General features: G+C 36.6%; 1 protein-coding gene across 8 annotated transcripts in view; it reads left to right on the top strand.

Moving 5' to 3' along the window:
- Nucleotides 1-24,735, top strand: part of rbfox1 (RNA binding fox-1 homolog 1) — a gene marked incomplete at its 3' end in the record, with an annotated part of 266,295 nt that overhangs the window by 108,598 nt on the left and 132,962 nt on the right. For 6 of the 8 annotated variants that reach the window (XM_079894971.1, XM_079894972.1, XM_079894966.1 and 3 more), the window contains exon 2: nucleotides 8,425-8,466. The exons of 1 other annotated variant lie outside the window; for it this stretch is intronic. In XM_079894971.1, the coding sequence (XP_079751097.1) occupies nucleotides 8,425-8,466 (42 nt within the window). Of the gene's footprint in view, nucleotides 1-8,424; nucleotides 8,467-11,992; nucleotides 12,380-24,735 lie in introns of those variants that run through there. One more of the 8 variants, XM_079894965.1, reaches the window with a different exon arrangement.

The following is a 24,735-nucleotide window of genomic DNA, read 5'->3' on the forward strand; positions in this document are numbered from 1 at the left end:
AGCTGCTTGCCTGGACACAAGACAAACTGCATTAGCATTCGCCGAAGCAGCTTCCCCTGACATGTGATAAAATAGCATTCAGTTCAGTGTATTTGCATTTAAAATTGTAATTCTCATTCACATGGTCTATCTACCTGCTAGATGAGATTGGTAGCCCTTTAGAATAATTGAGAGGCACGAGACAGGAGGGATGAGAGATGTTTTTTCTCGAGCTATAAAACACACAGACTGCTCATGTGGGCCAGGAGAATATATTGATGGCGTTCCAGAACTCATCAGACAATTGTTCGGTCAGGCTACTTGCATTAATCGTGAAATAAATTGAAAAATGCAATCAATGATTGGAAAGAATGTCCTGTGGTAATGATATCACTTTGAGATAATCCAATAATTGAGAACTTGATGTATTCTGTGCTGGTATTTCTCTGCTCAGCCTGTCAAAATAAAGTATCTGGAGCCATGCGGAGTGAGGGGAACAGGCTTATGGAGGGCGACTAATCCTCAAGCTCCCCTTTAAGTGTTTGGGGGATCAGAGCCTCAATTAAACATCAGAGTATGGTTCATTCTCACTGTGTAAAACCAGCTGTCCAAAATGGAGGTAAAGGTTGTCCTGCATATAAGAACGAATTGGGTCCCGTTGAGATGAAATGTTGGAGACAATACTGCTTTCGTCTCTTACGGTTTTGTTTGTTTGTTTGTTTTTTTGTTAAAATCCTGTTCTTTCTTTAAAGAAACCTCCTCTAACAAAAGTAAATAAATGTGAATATTTGCCCATGACCATATCAATAAAGTAGGGGAAAGCAGGGATAATTGTAATGCATTTTGCTTAAAACACACAGTGCACACTCACAGTGACCATTTCAGGCATGTGTGAGTACTCTAAGTCTTCCTCTTCCCAAATATAATCTACAGTTTCACTTACAATTGACACAAATGTTTTTAAAAAAAGTCTGTTTTGACCTAATTAAGTCAAAATCTCCCTTAAGTAATTTTTGTCTTTAGGTTTGTGATTACTTTTACAATAATTTATGAGTTATAAAACTTTATGAATTAAGTTATCTCTCCTGAAAGATGTGCACTCTTCCCCCTTTTGTTTTTGGGCCTGATGGGGTAGTATAGTAATATTTAATAATTTATCCATTGTCCATAGCTTTGTTGTTACAGTTTGATTTCACTATTTTAGCCTGTCATTCATAATTTAGCCTATGTCTAGTAATTGAGGGTATTATTTTAATTGACAAACATTTGATATGTACCCATAAAATGTAATTACTGACATTATAGAGCTTCTTCATTGTTTTACATTTTTACTGTACTTTACTATAGCTATTTTTTTCCATTTTACTCTGTATAAATGTATACACATACAGTACATTTGTGTGTGTTAGATAGATAGATAGATTACTGTTTTTACTGATCAAATAAATGTTCTAATTACCCCTGTGCTCTTCTATAGCAAGCAAATCCAGTAAAATCAAGCCATTTGGAAACAAAAGATGTCGTTCTCCCTCAAACAATCCAGCAACTGCATGTGCAAGTATTAACCTCAGCATACAGCCAAGCCGTTTAACAGCCGTATACATAAGGAACATTGCTCAATTGACGAGGGGGATCATTTAAGGTCCCAGAAGTCCCAGCGCATGTTTCTGTGCTAGTGCGTGAGTTTGTGTTTGGGGGGAGGGTAGTAGCGAGCAAATTGGCCTCTGTTTTGTCATTTTGTTCAAACTGAGCCTAGGAGAAGAGTTGGGGTAATTGTGGTGGATCAGCAAGAACAAAGCAGGATGCATCAGTGAGTGTGATCTCTTTTGAGAAGATGCCAGGGAAGGCTATGTGAACCTGCAGCCCGGGCTGATGAAGGTCTATAGATTAATGAGCACTGAATTCAGCCTCTCTCTCTCTTTTTTTTTTTTTTTACCCTGCCTGTTGTATCGACAGCATCATTTTGCTTTTAAGCCCCAAACTCAATATTGCAAGAGAGAACCCTTGCTCTTGTACATGTTTGGACTGACAATTAGGAAGCACTATTTGTACCTTAATGTTAAGATACAAATGATGTCACTTTAATAATCACCTTAGTGTGGCTATCTTTTTTATGATTCATAATTTATTACATAATCTTCTAATCAAGTGGCTATATTCTCTTCCTTTTTAATGATCCAGAATAATGGGATCATACAAAGTGATGAATGGGTGAATTGATATGGCCATGTTGTTGTTTTCTGATGATATTCATATGGGAGTGTAGAAACAAATGTTGTTAAGGGTGATCTCACAAAATGTCAGATAAGTTATAAAAGGTAGTTGCCTTTGCCTATTCATACCATTTTGTTTTTTCGCCTCAAAACAATGTATCCAATTATTGGTCACTGAAAAAACTATATTGATGAGCACTAATCTGAACATTTGGCTGAATTATCCCCTTAAACGACTATGGATGTTACGACCCTTTATGATAAAGTGCAGAAGGAAGAAGGTTCTGCTTTAGTCGCATTCCTTCAGCGTAGAGGAATTGCAGGCACCTGTGGACCTTATGTAGCCCCGCCCCTTTTCAGCGCTGCACTCGTTGTGTTCCGTCTTCCGGTTTATATTTCCACAGCATGAAGGTAAGATCTTACGAATTTATGAATGAACCTCTCGTTTTAAATGACATTTGTCATGGCATCCGCTTCAAACATTACAATGCTCATGATAACTTTCGTTAACTCTACAAAAAGTAAATCCACTTCAGCTAATTACTCTTCGACAGCGATGCCATAGAAATATACAGGACTACCACAAAAACGCAAGTTCAAACACAAAATTCTGAAGTTGGCTGCGTGCTTATTTCTCTGGCGCATAAGGTCTATGGGCATGTTTCCTCTCCACAGCTTTGGCCACATCAGCTGCAAACCCTAGACTTCTCTCTGATGTCCTCAAAAGTCTGTAACTGTGCACCGAAAGGTACGAAGGCCCTGCCAGTCCAGATATTCTAATATTGATGAAGAGTCTTAAAAGGCTTAGATCTGGCTGCCTCTTCCCCTCCACTCTCTCTGATAAGCTTAGTGTTGTGAAAGTGCAGGATTCAGTAGGGCTACTGCAGCATTGGGAATTTCTGCTGGCTCAGCTCTCACTTTCTTCACCCACCCTCCTTTCTCATTATTCCTCAGAGCAGCGCATAAATTAGCAGTACCTATAGCTCTCTCTCTTTCTCTCTCAGCCAAACATTTTAGAAATGTATTCATCAATGCTTAGGGACTGAAATGGCTTTTCTAATACAGATGCCATTAGCATTTTATTAGCATTACCTTTGATCTAACATCAATAGCTTTAATTGAAATAAAGTGCTGCATTTTCACTGTATAGAGAACCTCAGGCGTCAATTTTGGGCTTATCTTTATTCTAACATCAGTGGATCACTGTATGTTATTATGGGTGTTTTATCCCCTGGAGCATGTCATGATTCTGTGACTCCAGTGCTTCCTGCTATAACTGGTGAAAGATATGGCTGTAGATTTATCCGGTAACACTTTCTATGACCCTTACATGTGTAATGCTTTATAAAATTATTATTAACAGTCTTATTGAAGAATAATTGTCTTATAGTAAACCTGATAATGAGTTTAATGTTCTCATAAATAATGTTAACCACAGTACACACACACACACACACACACACACACATATATATATATACACACACACACACACACACACACAAATATATATATTTGTGCTACCTATAGAGCTATAGGTACTGCTATATATATATATATATATATATATATATATATATATATATATATATATATATATATATATATATATATATATATATATATATATATATTTGTGTGTGTGTATAAAATATTTTGAAGCATTTGTAGCTTATATTATATATTAAATGTATAAAAGCAAATTGTAAAAAATAATTACAGTCTTAACTTGTAAAAGTCTCATTGGAATATTTAAAAAAATGTATTTATTGAGTGATTGATTGGTTGATGTAAAAAAGGACAATGACTAAAATCGATGTAATTGTTCTAAAAGAACATCATATTGCGCTTCTAAAATAAACTGAGATGTTAATTTACAAGAAACAATTTGAAATTATAATGTTTATTAAAAGGCATTTGGAAAACATTTCTGTTATATTCTATGTACAGACTTTGCAGAAAGTGTTACTTTTAAGTATATAATCAAGTTATCTTAGTGTCATTGTTTGATCAAATATTATATTGTTATGTCTGTTGGAATGCTTGTCGCCTGTGCCAAAAGACCTGTTTAAGCGGCCTTTTACGCAACACAATTTTCAACTAAAAATAGAAAACTTGTAATGTGTTTTGGCCAGTCATTTGCACGACAACGGCATTTTGAGGCCCTGAAAAGGCAAACTTTCAAAACAGATTTCAAAGTGCTCGTTTTTTGTTATCGTCTCCATGCAAACTATAAAAACACAAATAAGTGAAATTGATAACATCAAGCACATGTGTATTCTGTGTTCAGTCTATAGGCGCGTAGTGTTTCTTTACAAAGTAACATCGCCAACTACTGGCCTGGCAGCATAATGCAGTGTCTTTAGTCGTTTCCGCGGATCTGTGTGAATGGGGATCGTTTTGACAATGTTGTCGTCTGTACGTGAGAAACCCAAAGGAAAAACTTTTCTGTTTTTAATACATCATTGTTGTGTAAAGGTACCCTTAATTCCATCTCTGGGGGTCTGGTGAAGTTTTCACAGATTTATCAGGGGATTGATTTTCAATCGTAGCACAGTGCCGACTTTCCTTTGTTTAGTTTCTGGTTTTCTGTTATGCTCTCTTCCTCTCTGTCTTGCTCTCTTCCCCCTCTATCCATCGGTCCGGCTGAGCGCAGTCTTCTGTGTCAGCTTAATAAAGTCATTCTGCTCGGCCGTGTTCTGCCGCTTGTACTCAGCAGAGTGCTACTTATTGACATTTTTTCATTCTGCTTTTTCCGCTGCATGTGTAAGACCTATAGAGCTCATTGAGGGACTGAATTAGGCCTGCTCTCTCTCACTCCCTCTTTCTTTAGCTCTCCATCCTGCAATTCTGTGCCGCAACAGTTCAGTATTACCCTCCATCTCTGTCTGTCTCTCTCAAGTACTCTACGTAAGTCAGAGAGAGAGAGAGAGAGAGAGAGAGAGAGAGAGAGTGAGAGAGAGTGAGAGAGAGAGTGTGTGTATTCTGAGTGAAAAGGAGGGAAGCAGACCATTAGAGGTAAAGGATAAGCAAGCCCTTCGAGAGTCCTTTTGTCCTTTCATACGGAGGAGGGCTGTTTGCGCTACTATTGTTGGTTTTCCCCTTGATTTCATCTGGAAAGTATCATTACCGAACAAGAGCCTCTTCTGAGCGGTTTGAGCCCATCTCCACGCAGTATGCCGCGGCTTTTGTGGAATCGTGTGTGCCTGAGAAGCCATGAAAAGGGAACTTGAAACAATTTACACCCTGTGAGCAATCAGACTCCAATCAACACATAGGATTTAGTTCATATAATAATGATTACATTTGTTAATGAAGTATACCTATAAAGTAGTTTTTTTAATGAACACATAATTGTTTTTAATACATTGAATCATGTCCCCTTACCATTTACCTGTATCAGAGGTTAGATATTGTATATATATTAGTCCATATATTTAAATCAATTATAATATAGTGTTTGTGTGTGTGTGTGTGTGTGCCAACTGATCAGTGGCCAATATTAAACATTAAAAGTAATATCATAAATCAATATATCATGGCTGTCAACTGATTTAAAAAAAAGTTCTTATTTAAACAATAATAAAATATTCAGTAGTATTTTAATTAAAACTAATTTAATTTAATTAAAAACTAATAATTCTATAACACAGCTGAATAAATTATGTTTATGAATGTAATTTATTGTACTGTGTTATAGTGTAAAATAGTACTGATGATTTTTATCATTAGGCTACTTGAAAATTGAGAAGTTACTTAAATTACTTTAATTGACAGCCATAATGATGATATAAAAATATACATTTTAATGTTTTTAATGTTGGCCACTGAACAGTAATCAACAAAAAATTCATGTTTGTTATCGGCCAGAATTTTGATATCCGTGTATACCTAAAAACAAACAATGTATTTACTTCTAGTTTCACCTTTTGTAATATCTCTTCAGTTATTGACTCATCTGCCACACTGTATGTCTCATATAATCCGCAAATACTGACATTTAAAAATACTGTACCTGGCATGAAATAATGAGCATATCAAGAAATGCATCGGATTAAAATGAATTACTTGAATGTTTTTAATCATTTTACAGCCTTAACGATATAATGACACAATATGAAAAACACAAAACATGAATGTTAGTCCTTGTTAAAAAATAACAGAGAAGAAAAAAAATGAAATGGTTTGAATTTCAGATTTCAGCAGCACAGGACTATATATAAAAATGTATGCCAGCGGTCTGAATCCAGAAACATGCTGTGTGCCCCAGAGCTATTGAGAAGCTTCTCTTAACGACCTGCTAGGGGCCAGTGGCTGAAAGGATGGTGCTACCAAAACAAGTGAGCCATCATTAAGGTCAGCGGCTCTAAATAATACAATTCCTACCCTACAAGAAAACCTAGTGGTGCCCTGATTTTCTTTGCTTCTTTTTAACAGGGAAGATATATTCATTTGCATAAAACTTTCATGGGCATTTTGTTGAACTGTGCGTTAAAAAAAAATGCTGATGTCGTTCCTGGAATTTTTTTTACGATATATTGAAAACTTTGCGCACGATATATAGCCTTCCGTATAAACGTTTTACGGTCAAGAGTGCTTGGCCAAACACCAGCGAATTGCCGTTAGCAGAAGGCTTACTACTAATTTGATGCGCAGATATTTTGAGGTGACAAGGTTAATACATCTGTTTTTTCTCATATCATATCAAATCAAAGCAATTTTCCTGGCCTTTATTCCCTCTATCTGTGGGTCATAATCCTCTTTAGGGTCTTTCGGCAGCTATGTCCAGTTACTAAATGATGAAAATCTTATTCGGCTTCACTCAGTGGCCTGGCTAATGGGAAATGAGCACACTTTGAAAAACAGCTAAGTGTTTTAGGCTGAGAGGAAAGTGGAACTGTTAATATCATTACATTTGAAGAGAGCGTTTGTAACACAGATTCTATTTCTTAAATGAAGATTGGCCAGTGCATTATGGATGTATTGACGGCAGGCATGAAGGGAAGATTAGTGGTATATCCAGGAACCCTCCCAGCGTAACCAGACCCTAATCTCGTAATTGTGTAGTTCTCTTTCAAACACTCAACAAGCATTAACAAAATTAGAAATGTTTTTCTTCCCCCCTCCTTTTTGAGGGTTGAGTGTGATTGATTAGTGTTTGAGAAACTCTGTGCATCAAGGCATGTAGAAATACTCTGCTCAATAGAATTAAACGTGATTTTTTTTTGGTGGTTCTCAACTGGTGGGTTACAACTTACAACCCAAAAATGTGTCGCAGACCTCTTCTAATTATATTAGTTTGTATTGTACAAGCCGCACAATCATATTTAGTTCATAAGTAGAAAACACTTCCAATATTATTGTTATTGACATCAAAGGTCACACATCCAATCAAACTATGATATTTTAGGGCAAATAGCAGATGAATAGCAGATGCCGACATGGACAGGTTGCTTGAAATCCCCTCATCCTCAAAATCCATGAACAAAATAAATGAAAAGAAATGATAAACTTTGTGCGAACTACAATGTTTTTGTGTGAATTATTGGCTGCTGAAAGACAATGAAACTAATGAAAATATGAAAATAATTCTAGTTTTAAAGTTCAGCTTGATATGGGAATATCAATACATTTCAATACACACACATATTTTAAATGTTGATATATTACACTGAAAAACTCTATATTAACTCTTGAAAAATATCTTTTCTACTTGTTTTAACTCTAACATATAATATAAGCTGCAGAATAATGCAAATTTAAACCTTCACAGTTTAAATCAGTTGTTTTAAACCAAAAATAATACTTAAAAACAAACATGGCTGTTAAAAATCATATACACACACACATTCTCACTAGTAATTTGATTTCGAGTGATTTTAACACAGACATACTTTTGTTCAATTCGCCTCTTGAATGCCGATGTAATATCTGTTTCCTGAAGCAAAACCAGTTGAGATCCACTTGCTTTATACCACTCCCATTATTTGGAGAGAAAAAAAGAGGAAAATATTGTTTTGTGTACCGTTTCTGGCATGGAAACTATGTCTTGCCTGTCTTATTCCCTGTTCTCTCCACCTTTTGCATGGTTCCATGTTGCAAACCTCAGTTTTGACAGATCTCATTTTCTCTCCCTTCAGCCCACTCTAGATGATTGACTTGTAATTACTGAAGGGAGGTGCTGTATTTGGTGTGTAATGTGTTACTCTAATTTGTATGTCTCTGTTGACAGATTCCAGGACAACCAATGAGTTGTGATACGGACCAACTCAGGGTAAGTGATGCTTCTGTGTCGCTTTGTGTGGTTGTGTGTGTCTGTGTTTTTGTGTGCTCCTCTGTGCCGCTGTTGTGCTTCTGGATGTTGTTGGTATCGACCTTTTAATTAATCAATCCATGAAGATCATACAACTGTGATTCATTCATGTAAAGACAAATCATTTCGTCACAATGACTTTAGAATGAATTCTTGTGTATCCTTCATGTTCATTTCAGCATCTCAGGCTGAGAAGATGATGATATTAAATCAATAGACAAAAAAAAAAAAAACCCCTCAGAACCAAAACCTGTTATTCCCTCATACTCTGCTGTGTCCATATTAAAAATACAACAAAGCTTACCTTGCCTTCTCATTAAACTTTAATAGTGGCTCTCAAACCCTCCTGCTCACTCACTGGCCTGAAAAGCCAGGGTAGCAAAGGTGTCACAGCTTCACTCCTGATGAAGACCCTCCCAAAGATCTTCATCTTCTTCAAACACACCGTATCTGTGTGGAGGGATAACCATGTGTTCTGATGGCTCTGCCTTGATCTCACATAGCACAGCCCTGCAGAATCATGGGAGAGATGCAGGAGCAGAGGTGCTGCGGTCCTCTCTCAGCGCTGTAATTTATCATGGTTTGTTGAAGGGTTTTAAGTCTGATAGGGCTGATATGATTAATGCCCAGACCTTACTGTTCATACACACCCATCACTCTCATTTTTTTCTGGCAACTACTTTCTTGATTATTATTTTTTTTTTTTAATGATATTTTTAATTCCCATTGAAATTAGAGCAGTAAAAGTGGACTACATTTAATTGACAATTCATATATATTAATAAAGTTAATAATAATAAGCAGGCCAGTGGTGATTTTTCTCATGGAAACATGAAAAGCACTTCTCTTATTTCTTTGCCATCTCATTTCCTCTTGTTAGTGACTCACTCAATAATCTGAAGACAGTTTTTCAGAAGTGCTTTTTGGAAGCTTGCCTTTAATTTAGATTATAAGAGCAGGATCGAGGGTGATGTACTTAGTACTTTTTAAACTGGAAATCGACAACCTAATGCTACCTTTTTTTTCTTTTAGGTTATGTTTTTGTCATAATCCAAACAAATGAGATGCACTACTGCTTTTACTGCTACTGTTTCAGACTTGTAGCTTTTTTAATTGGGCTAAAGGGCACTATCGGACCGAGGAGACGGCAGCTGAATCGGTCTGCTCCATGTAAATGGACATGTCAGTAAGCTGCACTCAGTTTCCTTGACCATTAGACCTTGCTTGCCCCGAAGTAAAATGGTTTAACGAAATTGTATGCTGAAGTATGTTCGTTTTGCTTGGGTGCACAAACAATGGGCTTTGCATTGTACCTGCCATTTATCTTTGTTTAATATGTCAACAATCATTTATTGCTTTCAGAATGTTGTTCAGAGTATTGACCGGATTTCTCTGTATTAATCGTTTCTTTCGGAAGAAAACCGTTCCATCTTGTTGCAAAAGCGAGCACAGCACTGTCTGGTATATATTTCTGTTTTTAGTCAGATAGTTCAGCCTTTAAATTCTGATGAAAATGCACTCAAAGTCAATCATTCCTGCTAGGCAGTATTCTATCATAAATAATGTATCGAATAAAATATTTAACTCATTTAACTTCTTACATTTATAAAAATGTTCCATTTATTTAGAAATACTGAAAGTCAGTTTGTAGTTTTATCCAGTGTCCTCAATCTTATTTTTCATCATTTTTTGTAATTTCCCTTTAACTAATAAAAGCCAGTTCGTTTCATAATGGAATCATCGTCCCGGAAGTGACATAATTTTTAATGGGAACAGCACAAACAAGTCACAAAAAATCAATAGCAATGGATTTGATGAATTATGTGTTTTATGTATTTGTGATATTTTGCTGTGCTCTAAAACATCCCATCCTTTTAGATAAAATGACAGAAATCATAATATTTAAAAAACGAAATATTAAAATGAATAAGTTACATGGCACATATTTTATACACAGAGCATATTTAATAAGTTAAAGCTCAAAAGACACTGCATAACAGGAATGACCCTATTTAAATTATCATTAAGAAATGTCATTTATTTGAGCATTGGTGTCTTAAATTGCTGTGACTGACGGTTTGTGTTGTGCCGTAGAAATCCCTTACCTGTGGTGAAATCACTTTAACATGGCCTTATTGCTTTAGTTAACGTGGTGTGTGTGTGTGTGTGTGTGTGTGTGTGTGTGTGTGTGTGTGTGTGTGTGTGTGTGTGTGTGTGTGTGTGTGTGTGTTGTTGAATGTGTGCCCGAGTCTGAGCCTAATCATTTGTCCTCCTCAGACACTCTCTCTCTCTTTCTCTTTGTGATGGTTGTACTTTCTTTTTTTATTGTTTTCCTTTTAAATGGGAGTCAAATTGCTTCCTGAGGAGAATTTAATATTTAAATTTCCCTCAGAATTTAATTTCCCTCATAAATACACTGGCAAATCTCATTGCGTTTGTGTCTCAGACACACATAAAACAAAAAAATGGACCTTGCTCAAATTTCCATTTCGTCCCCTCTTGGTTTGAAATTCATTTACAGAAAGGTTTTGTTGTTGTTTTCTCTTATTCTTGAGTTTCTCTAATACCTGCGTTTGATTAAAAATCTCATCCCTCTTCTGAAGAGTAGTAATGAGTTTTAGCCTCATATGCGCTTGAGCTGGCTGGCTGCGTGTCTGGTCTCTCAGTAGCAGTAGCGTTGTAGAGTCAGCAGATGGCTGTAGAAAAGTGCTGTAAGAAGGCAGCCAGTGCGTCAGAGCCAAAGCAAGCCGAGCGGGAAGGCCTTGGCCCCAGTACTCGCTGCTTTTATCTCCAGCACATTCACTCCGGGCGAGGAGGAGAAGAAGAGGGGGGGGAAGTCGTCCAGGCTGCAGAGTCAGGTGCAAGCTTCACATTTAGGAGAGGGTGGTGCTTTCTACCTCCTTTTCATCCCATTGTGCCATTTTTGACTGTAGTTTACCTGTATTTTATTTATTTTTTTCCTTTTTTATTTACGTGAATCTCACATAGCTGAGATTGCAGTATTTTTTGAAGGAAAGTTGCAAGCTTAATTTTTTTTTTTTTTTTCGGTCAGTTGTCTTCTTACCTTTCCTCAGGACAGAAGATGAGAGTGAGCCTTTTGAATTCCCACTGATCTCTTCCCCTGCGCATCAGCTTCTGGGTGACAGCGTCTGAGGATCTGAGCAGCATTTTGTTAGAGGGAAAAGTCCTTTTTATGTATGGGGGAAAATCTGCTTCGAATCGTCCTATCAGCTGTGCGTTAACGTACACGTACCTTTCTTGAGGAGCCTGTGCTAGAGAATCCTGCACACACTCTCTCTCTCTCTCTCTCTTTCTCTCTCTCTCTCTCTCTCTCTCTCTCTCTCTCTTTCTCTCTCTCTCTCTCGCTCTCTCTCTCTCTCTCTCTCTCTCTCTCTCTCTCTCTCTCTCTCTCTCTCTCTCTCTCTCTCTCTCTCTCTCTCTCTCTCTCTCTGGCACTTTGAGTGCACAGTTGTACTGGACTTCCTTGGTGCACGGATCTTCTCATTAAATAGATACGTCAGGAATTGGCGCCTAAGCAGGGGTTGTCAGTGAAAGGGTGAGGAGGACCAAGTGGGGAAAGGCAAGAAAGAACAAAAAAAAAGAAGAAGAGAAGAGCAAGAACAAGACTGCTAGAAGCATCTCAAACCTTGTGAAGTAGCTTCTTCTTCCTCCAAGTGTCAATTTTAATAAGCTCTATTATAGTGATATAATAAATTATACAAAAGAACTGTGAGCCTGAGAGAGTGGAAACAAGAAGGATTCATCCGGGTTTCCGTAGCTGAGCTCGAGAAGTTAAAAGAAGATAAGTAAGGAAGCGTTTCCTCACTGCCGGAGAGCCCCTGACTCCTCGCTCAAGATGATGATGTATTTGTGGGTAGGTAACAACCATCCCGACCGATTGTGTCGCATTCGTTGGTGTTTGCAGGCTTCGCTGTGCATGTGTGCTGTACAAAAGTGTTGTGTGTGTCCTCATTGATGTTTATGTGTTTTCTCATCTGAAGAGTCTGATAGTCTGAGCATTTTTGTAGCAATTGGTTGCAGGGTGGAAATCAGTCCAAATACATTTGATCCTCTCTATATGCGATATCCTCTGTTGTGTTGCGTTGTGTTTTGTATACCGGTTGGCAATCAGTCATTTTAAAGTTTCATCTCTCTCTCTCTCTCTCTCTCTCTCTCTCATCTCGTCCTTGCCGAGACTACTCTTTCTTTGGAGTAGAGAGTGTCAGAGAAGCGGTGCGTGACACGTTGATTCATAACTGCAGGGTTAAAGCACAGGAAGTCATTTTAGAGAGCTGTAAGCGTGTGTGTCTTGGCCTGCTCATTATCTGTCTCTTCACCTGCCATTACCACTCAAAATCAGTCCTAGCTGAGGAAATCTCGCTGCACTTAATTGCCCATGGAATAAATTTAAAGCACCCTGATGACTTCTTCACTGTGAGGGTTTATCAGGAAATTAATCTTATTTGAACAGATCTTTATCTGATGGGCAGTTCAAGTGAAAATAGAAATAAGGAACGAGTTGATCCTTTACATAATGTGTCAGCCGGAGGTTTTTCTTTTCTTTTTTCCCCATTAAGAGTCATGTTTGATTTTGTACGATGTACAAGTTGACTGACTGATTTTTTTGAACCATAAAATAATGGAGGCAAGATAATAATTATTATTATAATACATTTTCTTGTGTTATGTGTAATAATTAAAGCGCAAACATGCTCTTAAACTCTGTCAGTAGTCAGAAGAACTCAGAATCAAAAGACTTGATAAACACACAAGACAATCTCCTGTTACTTAGTCATGCATCTACGGCAAACTGAAATTCTATATTAAGAAAATGAATATTGAATGTTTAATTGGAACATGGGTGGTCTGGAAGGAATATGCTTCTTAAGAAAGATTCAAGGATGAAATTTCCCAGGAGATGCAGAAATTACTGTGCTGTATAAAAGTATACAGTTCTTGCTAAATATTTAATTTGCGTCATTTTAAGTTGGCTTGTGACAAGAAATTCACTTCTTTGCTGATTCATTTGAAACGAACATTACTGATACATCTTGTTTTTAACATTTTGTAAAATTTTACTGAATATAGACAGACAGACACACACACACACACACACACACACAATTACTTTTAGTCTTTAGTTTACATAATATAGACAGAATGATGTCCAGAGGCCTAAGATTGTAGAGACATTGATGATACCAGAGTGCATTCTGGGTTAAGCTGAATGTGACATGTTTTTCTTTTTAAGAGGCCTCTGGTAGCCATTTGACAATCCAATTCAGGCTCTATATCTGACCCTTCAGTATTACTTTTGGCATATATCGTATGGCTGTAAACTAGAATTAATTGTGTGTGTTACTTTTTCAGCCACAGGGTTTTCATCTTAACAGAATTGAATAGATCATCAGAGCGTTGTGCCACGTCCAAATACGTCAGATGTGGCGATAAAGTCTTAATTACAAAATAGACCCCATGTCTTCTATAGCATTGTGTCTTCAAACAAATAAATGCAAATAATAATTTTAAAAAAGTTCAACGTAGTCCACTTTTATGCACTGCTGTCAATTGTGGCCCGTCAGGCTGAGGAATGAATCACTGAGGTAGAGAACAGACTGAAGCAAACAGCAGTGTCAGAGCTGCAGTGCTGTCCAGGCTGATGTTATTGCCTTTCTTACTATTTACTCCCCCTGCTGCTGAAAAAAACTGCTGTGGAGGCACTTCTAGCCCCTTGTCAGAGTTGTCTTTCAATAGATGCTATGAAAGCAGTTTATTCAATTGATTGATAAAGGCCGCCCTCCATGATAACCAATAGAGGAGCCACAGGGCCATGCGGTGTGTAGGAGGCACATATTGCGACTTAACTTCTTGACACCAACATATTGGTAAACTCGTCACTTGTGAAAGCAAGAATCTGAACCTCTTGTGATCAGTTTTTTTTTTTAAGTGCCACAATTTAAACTGTAATTATATATGATAATGAATAAAATGGCACTTATTATACAAGCATAATTAAAGAGTTTGAAAGGTTAGGCACTTTGTATGCATAATATCATGTCATGTCAATCCAAATCCAAATGCTTTTTTTTTATTTTATTTTTTTATGTGGAACATTTAAGCTCTTTTCCATACAACATTTACTGACATTTACTAAGACACAGAACCGCTACGACCAGAATCAGTGAACAAATCAATTGTTTGAGTTGGTTCTTATATAGCTCATACAGCAGTTGTACTATTGTATTTTATGGTATTTTTGGTGTTTTTGAATAACTTAAATAATTTTCTATTTTTAGATAAGCTTGGGTAAGCTATTTGTTTAATTTTGTAATGAAAAGCAAAGTATCCCTTTCAAAGAATAGCTGTGTCCCAAATCAGAGGCTGCATGAATATAACAAGTTATATTCAACTGTCTGAAACAGGGTTCACAACCTGTCTAAATATGTCCATCTTTGTCAATTTCTGTAAAATAATGAGTATACTTTATAACTTTCTATCTATATAAAATTGCGTCTTAGTCAGATGCCAACATTTGAACCACTTTATATATATATATATATTATTTATTTATTTATTTTTACATTTGTATCATTAGATATTTAAGTAAGTTGAAACCCAATACTTAAATTTAAAAGTGTAATCCGAAAAATTCTCTCAAATAAAATCCTGTTGTCACAGGAGCGCAAATAATTTTGGGGTACTAGGGTAGGACGCGAAGAATCCATCCATTGCATCCTTCACTGCCCGCGAAATGAAGGATGAATTTCGATGCCTCATTTGAAGGAGGCTTCGAATTGGGACAGGCTTCGATGTTTCGCCGATGTGACGCCATCTGCCTTTGAAGGATGCAGCCTCTGAATTGAAAAAAAGTCAATATGTGTAGAGAGAGAGACTTTGACTATGATAGAAAAATGTAAGTGTACCATTGGCCATTAAGATAAAGGTGTAAAGTGTATTGAATATTTAGCTGTTTCTTTCCATAATTTGTATGCCAATTTATTCATGTTGGAACCCCCATACGTCTATGTGTAAAACAGCATCTATACGCATATAAAGTTTATACAATGCATGTGTCGTAAGATGAATATGTATGTAGCCGGGTAACATAAAAATGAGAATTAAAAACATTCAATGTATTCACAGTGGATATAATTGACATTAATGCAAGACAATTCAGCACACACCATATGGTATTTATACACCTTCTAATTCCCTCTTTCTCCCTGACAGTAATGATGGGACCTGGGTGAGAACGCTCCACTGTCAGTTGCTATCAAATATGTTCTTATTTAATTAGCTGTCTTGCAGTAGAGCGCAGCTTATATATCATAATTCTTATCTAATATACTCAATCCTGTCTTATTTTATTTCATTGACTGTGCTGAAGTGCTTAGCATGTCTCTGGTTTCAGAGGGCCTGGGCAAGTTGCTCTGAAATCAAGAGCGATTGAATAGCATTAATGCTAATGCCACAGCCGTTGAGGCATTGCTGCAAAGATTTAAAAATTGCCCTTCTGATAGAGTTTTACAATGTATGACAAATCAATGCATAGCATTTTCATAATGAATGGCTTTGGCATTTGGAATGCCAGTCCCCGAGCAGGCTTGGTTGCTGACCTGTGACAAGAAGTGGTGTTATATTTCATTATATTCCTCTGAGTTATACTCACTAGCCCCAGTCGTGTGAGAGAGGGGCAGGCGCCCCCTTTCTGGTTGCACTGGTATCCTAGCATGCACTAGTGTCTAGTGTCTGTTTGTCGGTCGTCCATCTATCTATCTATCTATCCATCCATCTATCGTGATACCACATTATATAACCGAACTATCTTTTAAATTTACAGTAGGGTACAATGGGGGCAATAGGGTACCACTATGGCACAAAAACTTGCCGCAGCACTTTCTAAAACATCCGCTATTCAAGATGCACGTGGAAATTTGTCTGATCATTGACACGATCGCGGGCAGCAACTCAACAAAGTTGATTCTGTGCTAATTTGATCGAATATTTGTTTTTTTTTAAATGTTGTAGATTTAAGTGGAAAATGAGAATCGCTTAAACTTATTGAATATATTTTGAGACAAAGGTCTTTTCAATGATTTTCATTCAATATTCATTCAATATAGCGGACAAATATGTAAAAGTATGGTATTTGGGTTAAAAGACGCCCCTTCTGTTTGGGCGAAAGGCACAATAATGAACATGATAACAAATAGCTGGCTGACTTTTCCATTTGTTGACATGACATTAGATTCAGATGGGAAATAACACATATTAAGTAGGGTGTCCATTTTAGAGTTAATCATTACATTTATAACGAAACCATCATATTTAAAAAAAAACATAATAGGTATTAATCATATCATATAATAGAATATCATATTTATTGTTACTACTGTAAATCTATATTTAATCATTATGTGATCTCATTCAATGCTTTCAGAATCTTTACTTTTAAATAATTTTAATTTAATTTAAAATATTTTTATATTACGACATTTATATTTATTGAACAAAAATGAATTCTTTTAATTATAAAAATAAACAGAAAACAGTGCGAACTTTGCTAAAGTGATTGTTTTAAACAAGTATCAACTTTGACATTATTAAAATCATATTATTTTTGCTTACGTATTTGTATCAATACTTTGTGCCTTTTGCACCGTATGTGGGGTAAAAGGCCCACCTTGCCACCTCATACATTTATAAGACTTTTAAACAAAACAAACCACTTTTATGATTTATTTACATAAAATCTGTTGCTCCATCAGTGCTCAATACAAACATATGTATTTTTTCTGCAATCATACACTATGTGAGTTGAGAAAGCGCATTTAGCCCGTTGTTAACTTGTGCAGTGTGAGCCAAACCGCACCTGCCACTATGGTTACATAGAATAGAAGAGAAGCCTCTCTGCAAGCTGTTGTATGAACAGAACAATTCGAGAGTCACACCTGTTAGTCAACATGGTTGTCCATCCTGAACTCAATCTCTTTCCAAACTCATCCTGCGCTCAAGGATATTGCCTCTGAGGTTTACTCACCATTGTTTGGTATTAGATTACAAGCGCATGAGGACAGATTCAAATGACCTGCCATGTCATTACCTGTTCATTCACGAATACTGAAAGCACAGTTGTGTTGGTCATTATCTGCTGTCATGAGATGACAGTTTGTGGCTTTTTTCATTGGTCTGTTATGATGATTGATGGAGACAGGTGGCTGTTCTTTACAGATGGCAACATATCAAAGTGGCATCATTGTAATGACAGAGCAGCCTATGACAGATATCAAACCAGTGCTTGGATGCTTTTATGTTACACTGCTTAAAATCCAGAAGTTTTTTATTCCCTACTGGTCATTGAAACCTTTCATCTGATTCCACCGTGCCAGGTTGTGATGTGGCCATGACAGTTTTAATCTGATTTATAAAATGCATTATATGTATATATAAAAACCTATCCGGGATTGAACCGTAAATGCAAAGAACGAATAAGAGGAAATTTAAAGATGACTTTGCCTAGATCAATGAGATTTTAAGAGATTGTCTGCTTTGTTATAGATATACTGAAATCATTACCCTCCTAATGAAATTTCCTGCCATAGAAAACAAAAAGGTAGAAACACTACAAGCTCTTTCATAAACAGCCGTTATTACATAAGTATATTCATCACCATAAAAGCATCAGGCCTATACACATATGGTCTAGAGCTTTGCAGTAGTGGATATTTTTATTGGGGGCTATAAAATACAATACACCAGCAGCACATACCACAGAGAGGAAGAAAATCACTTTACCGCCTTACACTTTTTCGCGCTCTCGGATAAAACGGTCAGGCCAGGAAAACACCTTTGTGATAACAATTGCAGCCAGGCAGCCTAATGCACTTTGAAGCCCTAGTAAAGGCCCGGATGAAACTGGAGATTATTGCCATTTTGAGAGAGATCAATGAAGCTTTGCTAATAATTCACTGTAGGAGAACCTCTGGGGATGTGGTATTTATCTACAAATATCAGCTCTGGCCAGACCAATTGCAGTGTTCTCGCCTCTGGTGCCCACACTAGTTCAGTTGACCTAGTTGATATTGAATGTTTCCTCTTGACTAGGAGGGAAAAAATGAGGAAAGAGGGAACGAAAGGAAGAAGGGGAAAAAAAACATGATTTTGCTAATGACGTTATGTGTTTGAACAAACGGGGACATGGTGCAGTACACTTGATGTGAAAGGGTTAGTTCAGCCAAAAATGATAATTCTGTCATTGTTTATTCACCCTCATGTTGTTCCCTGTCCGCTCTTTTCTTATAATGAAAGTGAATGAGGAATAGGGTTGTCACTGTAAAAGTTGTTTATAAAAGTCTTACACTATTTTCCAAATCTTTAAATGTCCAATGCTTTGTGTGAGGAACAGACTTAATTTGAAGGTGCTATTCACTGAAAATTTTAACATCTTCCCTAACTGTCCTTTGAGAGTTTTTGTGAATGAATCAATCTTTTGAATGAATCAAAACCGATTTGAATGATTTGTTCACAAAGTTTAACACTTACTTAATGATCTGGTCATAGTGGTAAACTGCTCACTGTAGCATAAGACTATCAGGGAATATGAGGTCATTTTTTGATACTTTTATTTATTTTATTTATGTATTTATTTATTTATTTACCACAGTACTCATTGACTTTATTTATACTGAAAAGAGTAGTCAGAATCGTCTATAAAATCTCTTCTTTTGTGTTCCGCGGAAGAAAGCAAGTCGGTAAAACTTTACAATAAGGTTCCGTTAGTTAAGGTTAATTAATGCATTAATTGACAATTTATTAGTTAAATTGTTAAGAAAAAAGAATTGTTCATAGTGATTTTAAGGACTTAAGTAATATTAAGATCAAATTTTTGAGTTTAAAAATGTATTAGTAAATGTTTAAATTGTAATGAATTAAAATTAATAACTGCTTTATAAGTATTTTTTTCATTATCAATCAATGATTCAAGTATCTTTGTTAGTTTATACGGTGGCGCAATGCTGCCACATATATATTTTTTCCACTCAATTTTGTCGTAATAACGTCGTCATTAAAACAACATATTTTCTCGTAATAACAAGATATGTCGTTAAAATGTCATATTTTCTTGTAATAAGGAGATGTTAAGTCGTTAAAACAACATATTTTGTATGCGACGTACAAATATGCCTTTATCCACTGATCTATAATAGAGAATTTATATTGTGCCTTTATCATTCTGTGTACATTATAAACATGTATTTTAGGCTATTTCCACAACAAATCCTTTAAATTTAATGATATTCAATACAAAACAAGAATGAAAAATATAAGTATAAAATAAACTATAGTTATTATAATAACTATAATAAATTATAGTGGCATTAATTAGCATACAAACAGTATTTATTTTAAAGCCTAAACAAATTTATTAAAAGCGAAACTGAAACGGAAACCAGTGTTGGGCTCCTCTCTCATTTGGCACGAATCCAAATTTTTCTTTATTCGCACTTGGATGCTAAACTATATGTTGCGTCTCGTTATAACAGGAAAACATTTTGTTTTTATGACATATGTCATTATCACAAAAAAAAAAAATATCGTTCTAACAAGAATTTGTTACCAAGTGAGAACAGAATATTCTTGCAACTAATGTACTAGATTGATTTTAATTTGATAAATACATTTTAACCTCAGCAATCATTGTATATTTCAACATGGCTCAATACTAATGTATCTCATGGGTTTATGTTTTAATGGGGGTGCTTCGGTAACGACAGGGAGCAACGCGCTTAGTAAAGAGACAATTAAGGCAACAACTTGGAAAAATGAGTGTGTGTCTTTCATGATTTTTTTCCCCATCTTGGAGCATACACTTTGTAGTCGTTAATTTAATTGCTGATATTCCCTGAATCCCTGAAGAATATAAAGGATTAATCATCCAGTTCATTTCGACGAGAGATATGGCCTTAAGTGAATTGCAGTTTTACCAATTTAACCCTGTCTGCCCCTGAATGTGACAAGATTAACATTTTCAATTAGCAATACGTAATTGCTGTGCACGCTCAACGGCCTGCCTACATCCTCAAAGGTTGAGGGGCCATTTCAATGGGCCACGCATTTGGATCTAAAGCCCCCCTGTCTCTGTAAACGCACCCTCGACGTTCTGTCATCAGCGATGGATGGGAGTTATGAGTTGTGTCTGCGTGTTTTTGCAGGCACGGATTCCTGCATCTTTGCGAGACAACAAATCTGCAGATTTGAGGATTATAAAAAAGTGTTGTAAAAATGATGGTTTCTCCTTTCTTTCTCAGGGGCGTTTGTGTTGATAAGGCAGAGCAGGATCAGCAGTCTCTCCCCTGTCTGTTTTTTAATGTCTGTGAAGAAACAGATATTGATTTAATCAGACCAGACTGTTGCGGCAGAAAGGTATATACTGCAGGAAAAATGCCTTGTGCGTTGAGGTAATAAATACTGCAGATGGACTCGTGCGAGCCGTTAAGCAGAACCTTTTGTGGGCCCCATTGACTGAAGGCCCCTGTGAATGAAAAGGCAGGCGAAGACGGAGAGTTTGTATTTTAGAGATAGGTGACTGATTTCACACTCAGAGATTTCTGCTGTGTCCTGCACATGCTAGGATCTCGCCAGATAGTGGAGCAGTCGCATATCAGCCTTTCCCTTCAAGGTGCTTTCTATCGCATCGACTTGATAATAGAAAAGCAGCTTTTTCAAGCTGACACTGTATTCATGGTTCCCCGTCAGTGGGGCATCACATACCTGTGCAGACCGATGCATTCTGGGTATGTTTGAGATACTGTGGACATTTCAAATACAGGGAATTAGCATTTGTTTGCAGCCACAGTGACCGATCAGTGTTTACGTTCAAAATTGTGTTTAATAAATGTTTCTTCCTCATATATAACCAATCATTGTTAGAGGGAACCATTCAAGCCAATCAGCTTTCAGCATCACTATATTACGTCATCAAGTTCGCTGGTTAATACAACAGGTGCAGTGAAACTCTTTTAATATTCACAATGTAACAAAATTTTGACCTCAGAAAATGTGAGACTGAATGACGGGGCCGTATATGAATGGGTGGAGGTTTTCCTTCACATAGGAGGGTAGATGTTAGATGGAATGGGGTCCTACATTCCTGTAGGCTATAAGTGTTTATATTGGTCAAAGTTCTGTATATGAATCCATTGTTTATGTTTATGTTTTGTTGATTTTTTTTAAATATGTTGTGTTGATGATAGGTGATTATATTGCGTCATTAACTATTGTAAAATCTCAGGGGAATATGATCTGTATAAGATCATGTATCCATGTTAATTTACATATCAACCTCTCCAAATTCTTTCTTCTTGGGCTGGGTATACATTTTCCGATTAATCCTTTGAATTTTTAAACGATCCCGATGTATATATTTTTTTTCAAATACCTCATTCAATCTTAATGCCTGTTTTCAGAAGTTGTGTGAAAATGTATTTGTATAACATTGTCCATCTTGTAGATGTCAATGTGTTTTGCTGGACTAATGCTGCCTTCACGTGCTATCGGAATTATCGTTAACAAGTTTCCTAGCTTGTTAAAACATTTTTTGTCATGAATGCCCTCTCAAGTCAAAATTTGAATACTATGAGCTCGTAATCACGACTTCAGAAGTGGGAACTTGGACATTTCCGATAGCATGTGAAGAAAGCATAACATGCAGCCACATAGCTTGCTTCAGTGCCACAGAAAAAAACTTTACATGAGTTGTCTATATTGTTGCAATAAATAGCAAGAAACATCTCTCTGTAGAGTTGTCTTTATGGACTGTCTTTAAACCTACAAAACGTTGCTGGTGTAATCCGATTCCCAAAGCAAATGACTCGATTGTTTGTTTTACTGAATAAAAATATATCGTAAACAGAGGGTATTGTGATTCATAAAGAAACGTCTCTTGTGACCCGAACAGCTCAGTTGCTGACAAAAATGTACTTTTCTTATTTTTTATAATAATTTGAATCAAAAACAGCGGAAACAGTGTAGTCCGACTCATAAACAAATTAATCTTATGAGCCTTTTTCTTTTTTGTGAATCACAATCATGATCGATTCCTGAAACAAGTGCATCTCATGCGTCGGTTCTTTTAATAATTTGTTTAAAAAAACATTTCTGAAACAGCATTAGCATATAGAGAATATATTTCATAAGACATTGCTACTATAATATAGCCTACTCGGATGATGTTTTGTGCAGTTTGTGTCATTGTGAGCTTATAAACATCATCTTATAAATGTAAGTCTTATTGTCTTGCTCTCCCAAGGTTTCTTGCTCTTTTAAGTACTTTTCTCTGGAAGTTTTTCTTTGCTACTGTCACTGTTCTTTGGCTTGCTATAGGCACATACACTTTGTAAAGCTGCTTGGAACGTATTGCAGTTGAATCGAATCCAACAAAATTGAATCTATTCATGTGTTTAAAGAATCCACACATATAAATTGCAATTCAACACATTGTGTTATTGCTTAGAAAAAGCTTTTGCTCTAACCTGACCCATATTTTCCTCCAGACTGGACACTAATATCAAACCTTTTTGTAAATCCAGGCTACCATTTATCCTCATTATTCCTGTTATCTAATTCAGACCTGACCACGTTGCAGAGCAAGGATTTGTCCAGCTGTAACAGAATAACATGAAACCAGGCATATCCTAAAAGGGCTGAGACAAGAAAAGAAGTTTCTAGGTGGCTCAGATTGGGTCGCCTTTCATGTGGTTCCAAATTGGAGTCAGTGTAGGCAGGGAGGGGCGAGGGGGAGCTCGCGGCCCTCATTAGGCCCCTCTCTCTCCTCAGATTGACCAGTCTGCAGGCCTGTAATGAGCTGGACATTATGCACAGCAGAGGGGGGAAGCAGGTGAGCCGCTTGTGTGTCAGAGAAACATCACATCCAAATGCTTCATAATGAGAGCCAAATCCTGGCCCACGATGGCCTATTTGACAGCACAATATCTGTGAATGATGCCTTAATTATATGAATTGACTCATCTTAGTGTTTTTTGTCGAGGTTCAAGAGACACTGTTTTGCACTGCCCCATCCCCCCTCTCTGTCAACCAGATGTAATTTGCAAGTTACATTGTCTGCCATCGCTGTTCACGCAACTGTTGGGCAGCCCTGCGCGGTTTGTCAGTGAGATGTGGCGGTTATTCAGGCGGACCATCAGTTATTAAGTGGCTACAGGTGACCGTTTTGACGGTTTCCACTTAAATGCATTTTATGCGTTTTGGCCGTTCATTTACATGGCAATGGCCTTTGGGGGCCTGAAAACGCAAACTTTTGAAAACTGATTTCAAAGTGCAAGTTTTTAAAAAGGATACCGTTATCATCTCCTATCATTTGTGAAATCTGCACATTCGTATTGTTCAGTCTTTAGGCACATAGTGTTTCTTTACAAAGTAACATCGGCAACTGGATAAAACCTGTGTCCTGGATAAAACAGCGTTTTTAGTGGTTTTCTCGGATCTGTGTGAACGGGGATCATTTTGACAACATTGTCGTCTGTACGTGAAAAACACAAAGGAAAACTTCTCTGTGTTTAGTACAACCTTTTTTGTGTAAACGCGCTCTTAGAAACATGGTGTCACACACTCTCTGTACTTCTTTTAAATAAGCCATTACTTCGGGACCATTGAAAAGTATGTTCTATATACTGTAGAATGAATGTAATTTGTCATGTTGTCATGTGACCAGCGTCAGTTGGGTCGCTTCACTGCTATTCCAAAATCCTCTCCTGTGACCTCATGGAATAGTAAAATGGTGCACTTCAAAATCTCGCCTGTAATAGGTATTTAAAGCACTTTTTGTCTTTTGTTTATGAATATTGTGAATTCAGACATACTACTAGTCGTCACACTGTTTTTACCTACTAGGGAAGAATTCATATTTGTATGCAATCCTTTTTTTTTTTTTTTTTAAATTGATGAGCACATATATAAAAAACTAAATGTATATAAAGTTTATTCAAATGTTTTGTGCACATCCTAATTAATAGTCTGTCAAATAACATTTAAACAATTTCTACAGCATACTTTGAGCAATTTTCAACGTAAAATAAGTTTACTTTAACACATTACACAGTGATTTGAATGAAACAGTAATGGCTAATTCAAAAGCTCAAATGAACTTGTGAAATTTATATTTTCTGTGTAAAAAATGGAGCTGAAGACAAAAATACTTTGACTATGGCTTTG

The sequence above is a fragment of the Squalius cephalus genome (genome assembly GCF_949319135.1).
Source record: "Squalius cephalus genome assembly, chromosome: 1".
In the NCBI taxonomy this organism is placed as follows: domain Eukaryota; kingdom Metazoa; phylum Chordata; class Actinopteri; order Cypriniformes; family Leuciscidae; genus Squalius; species Squalius cephalus.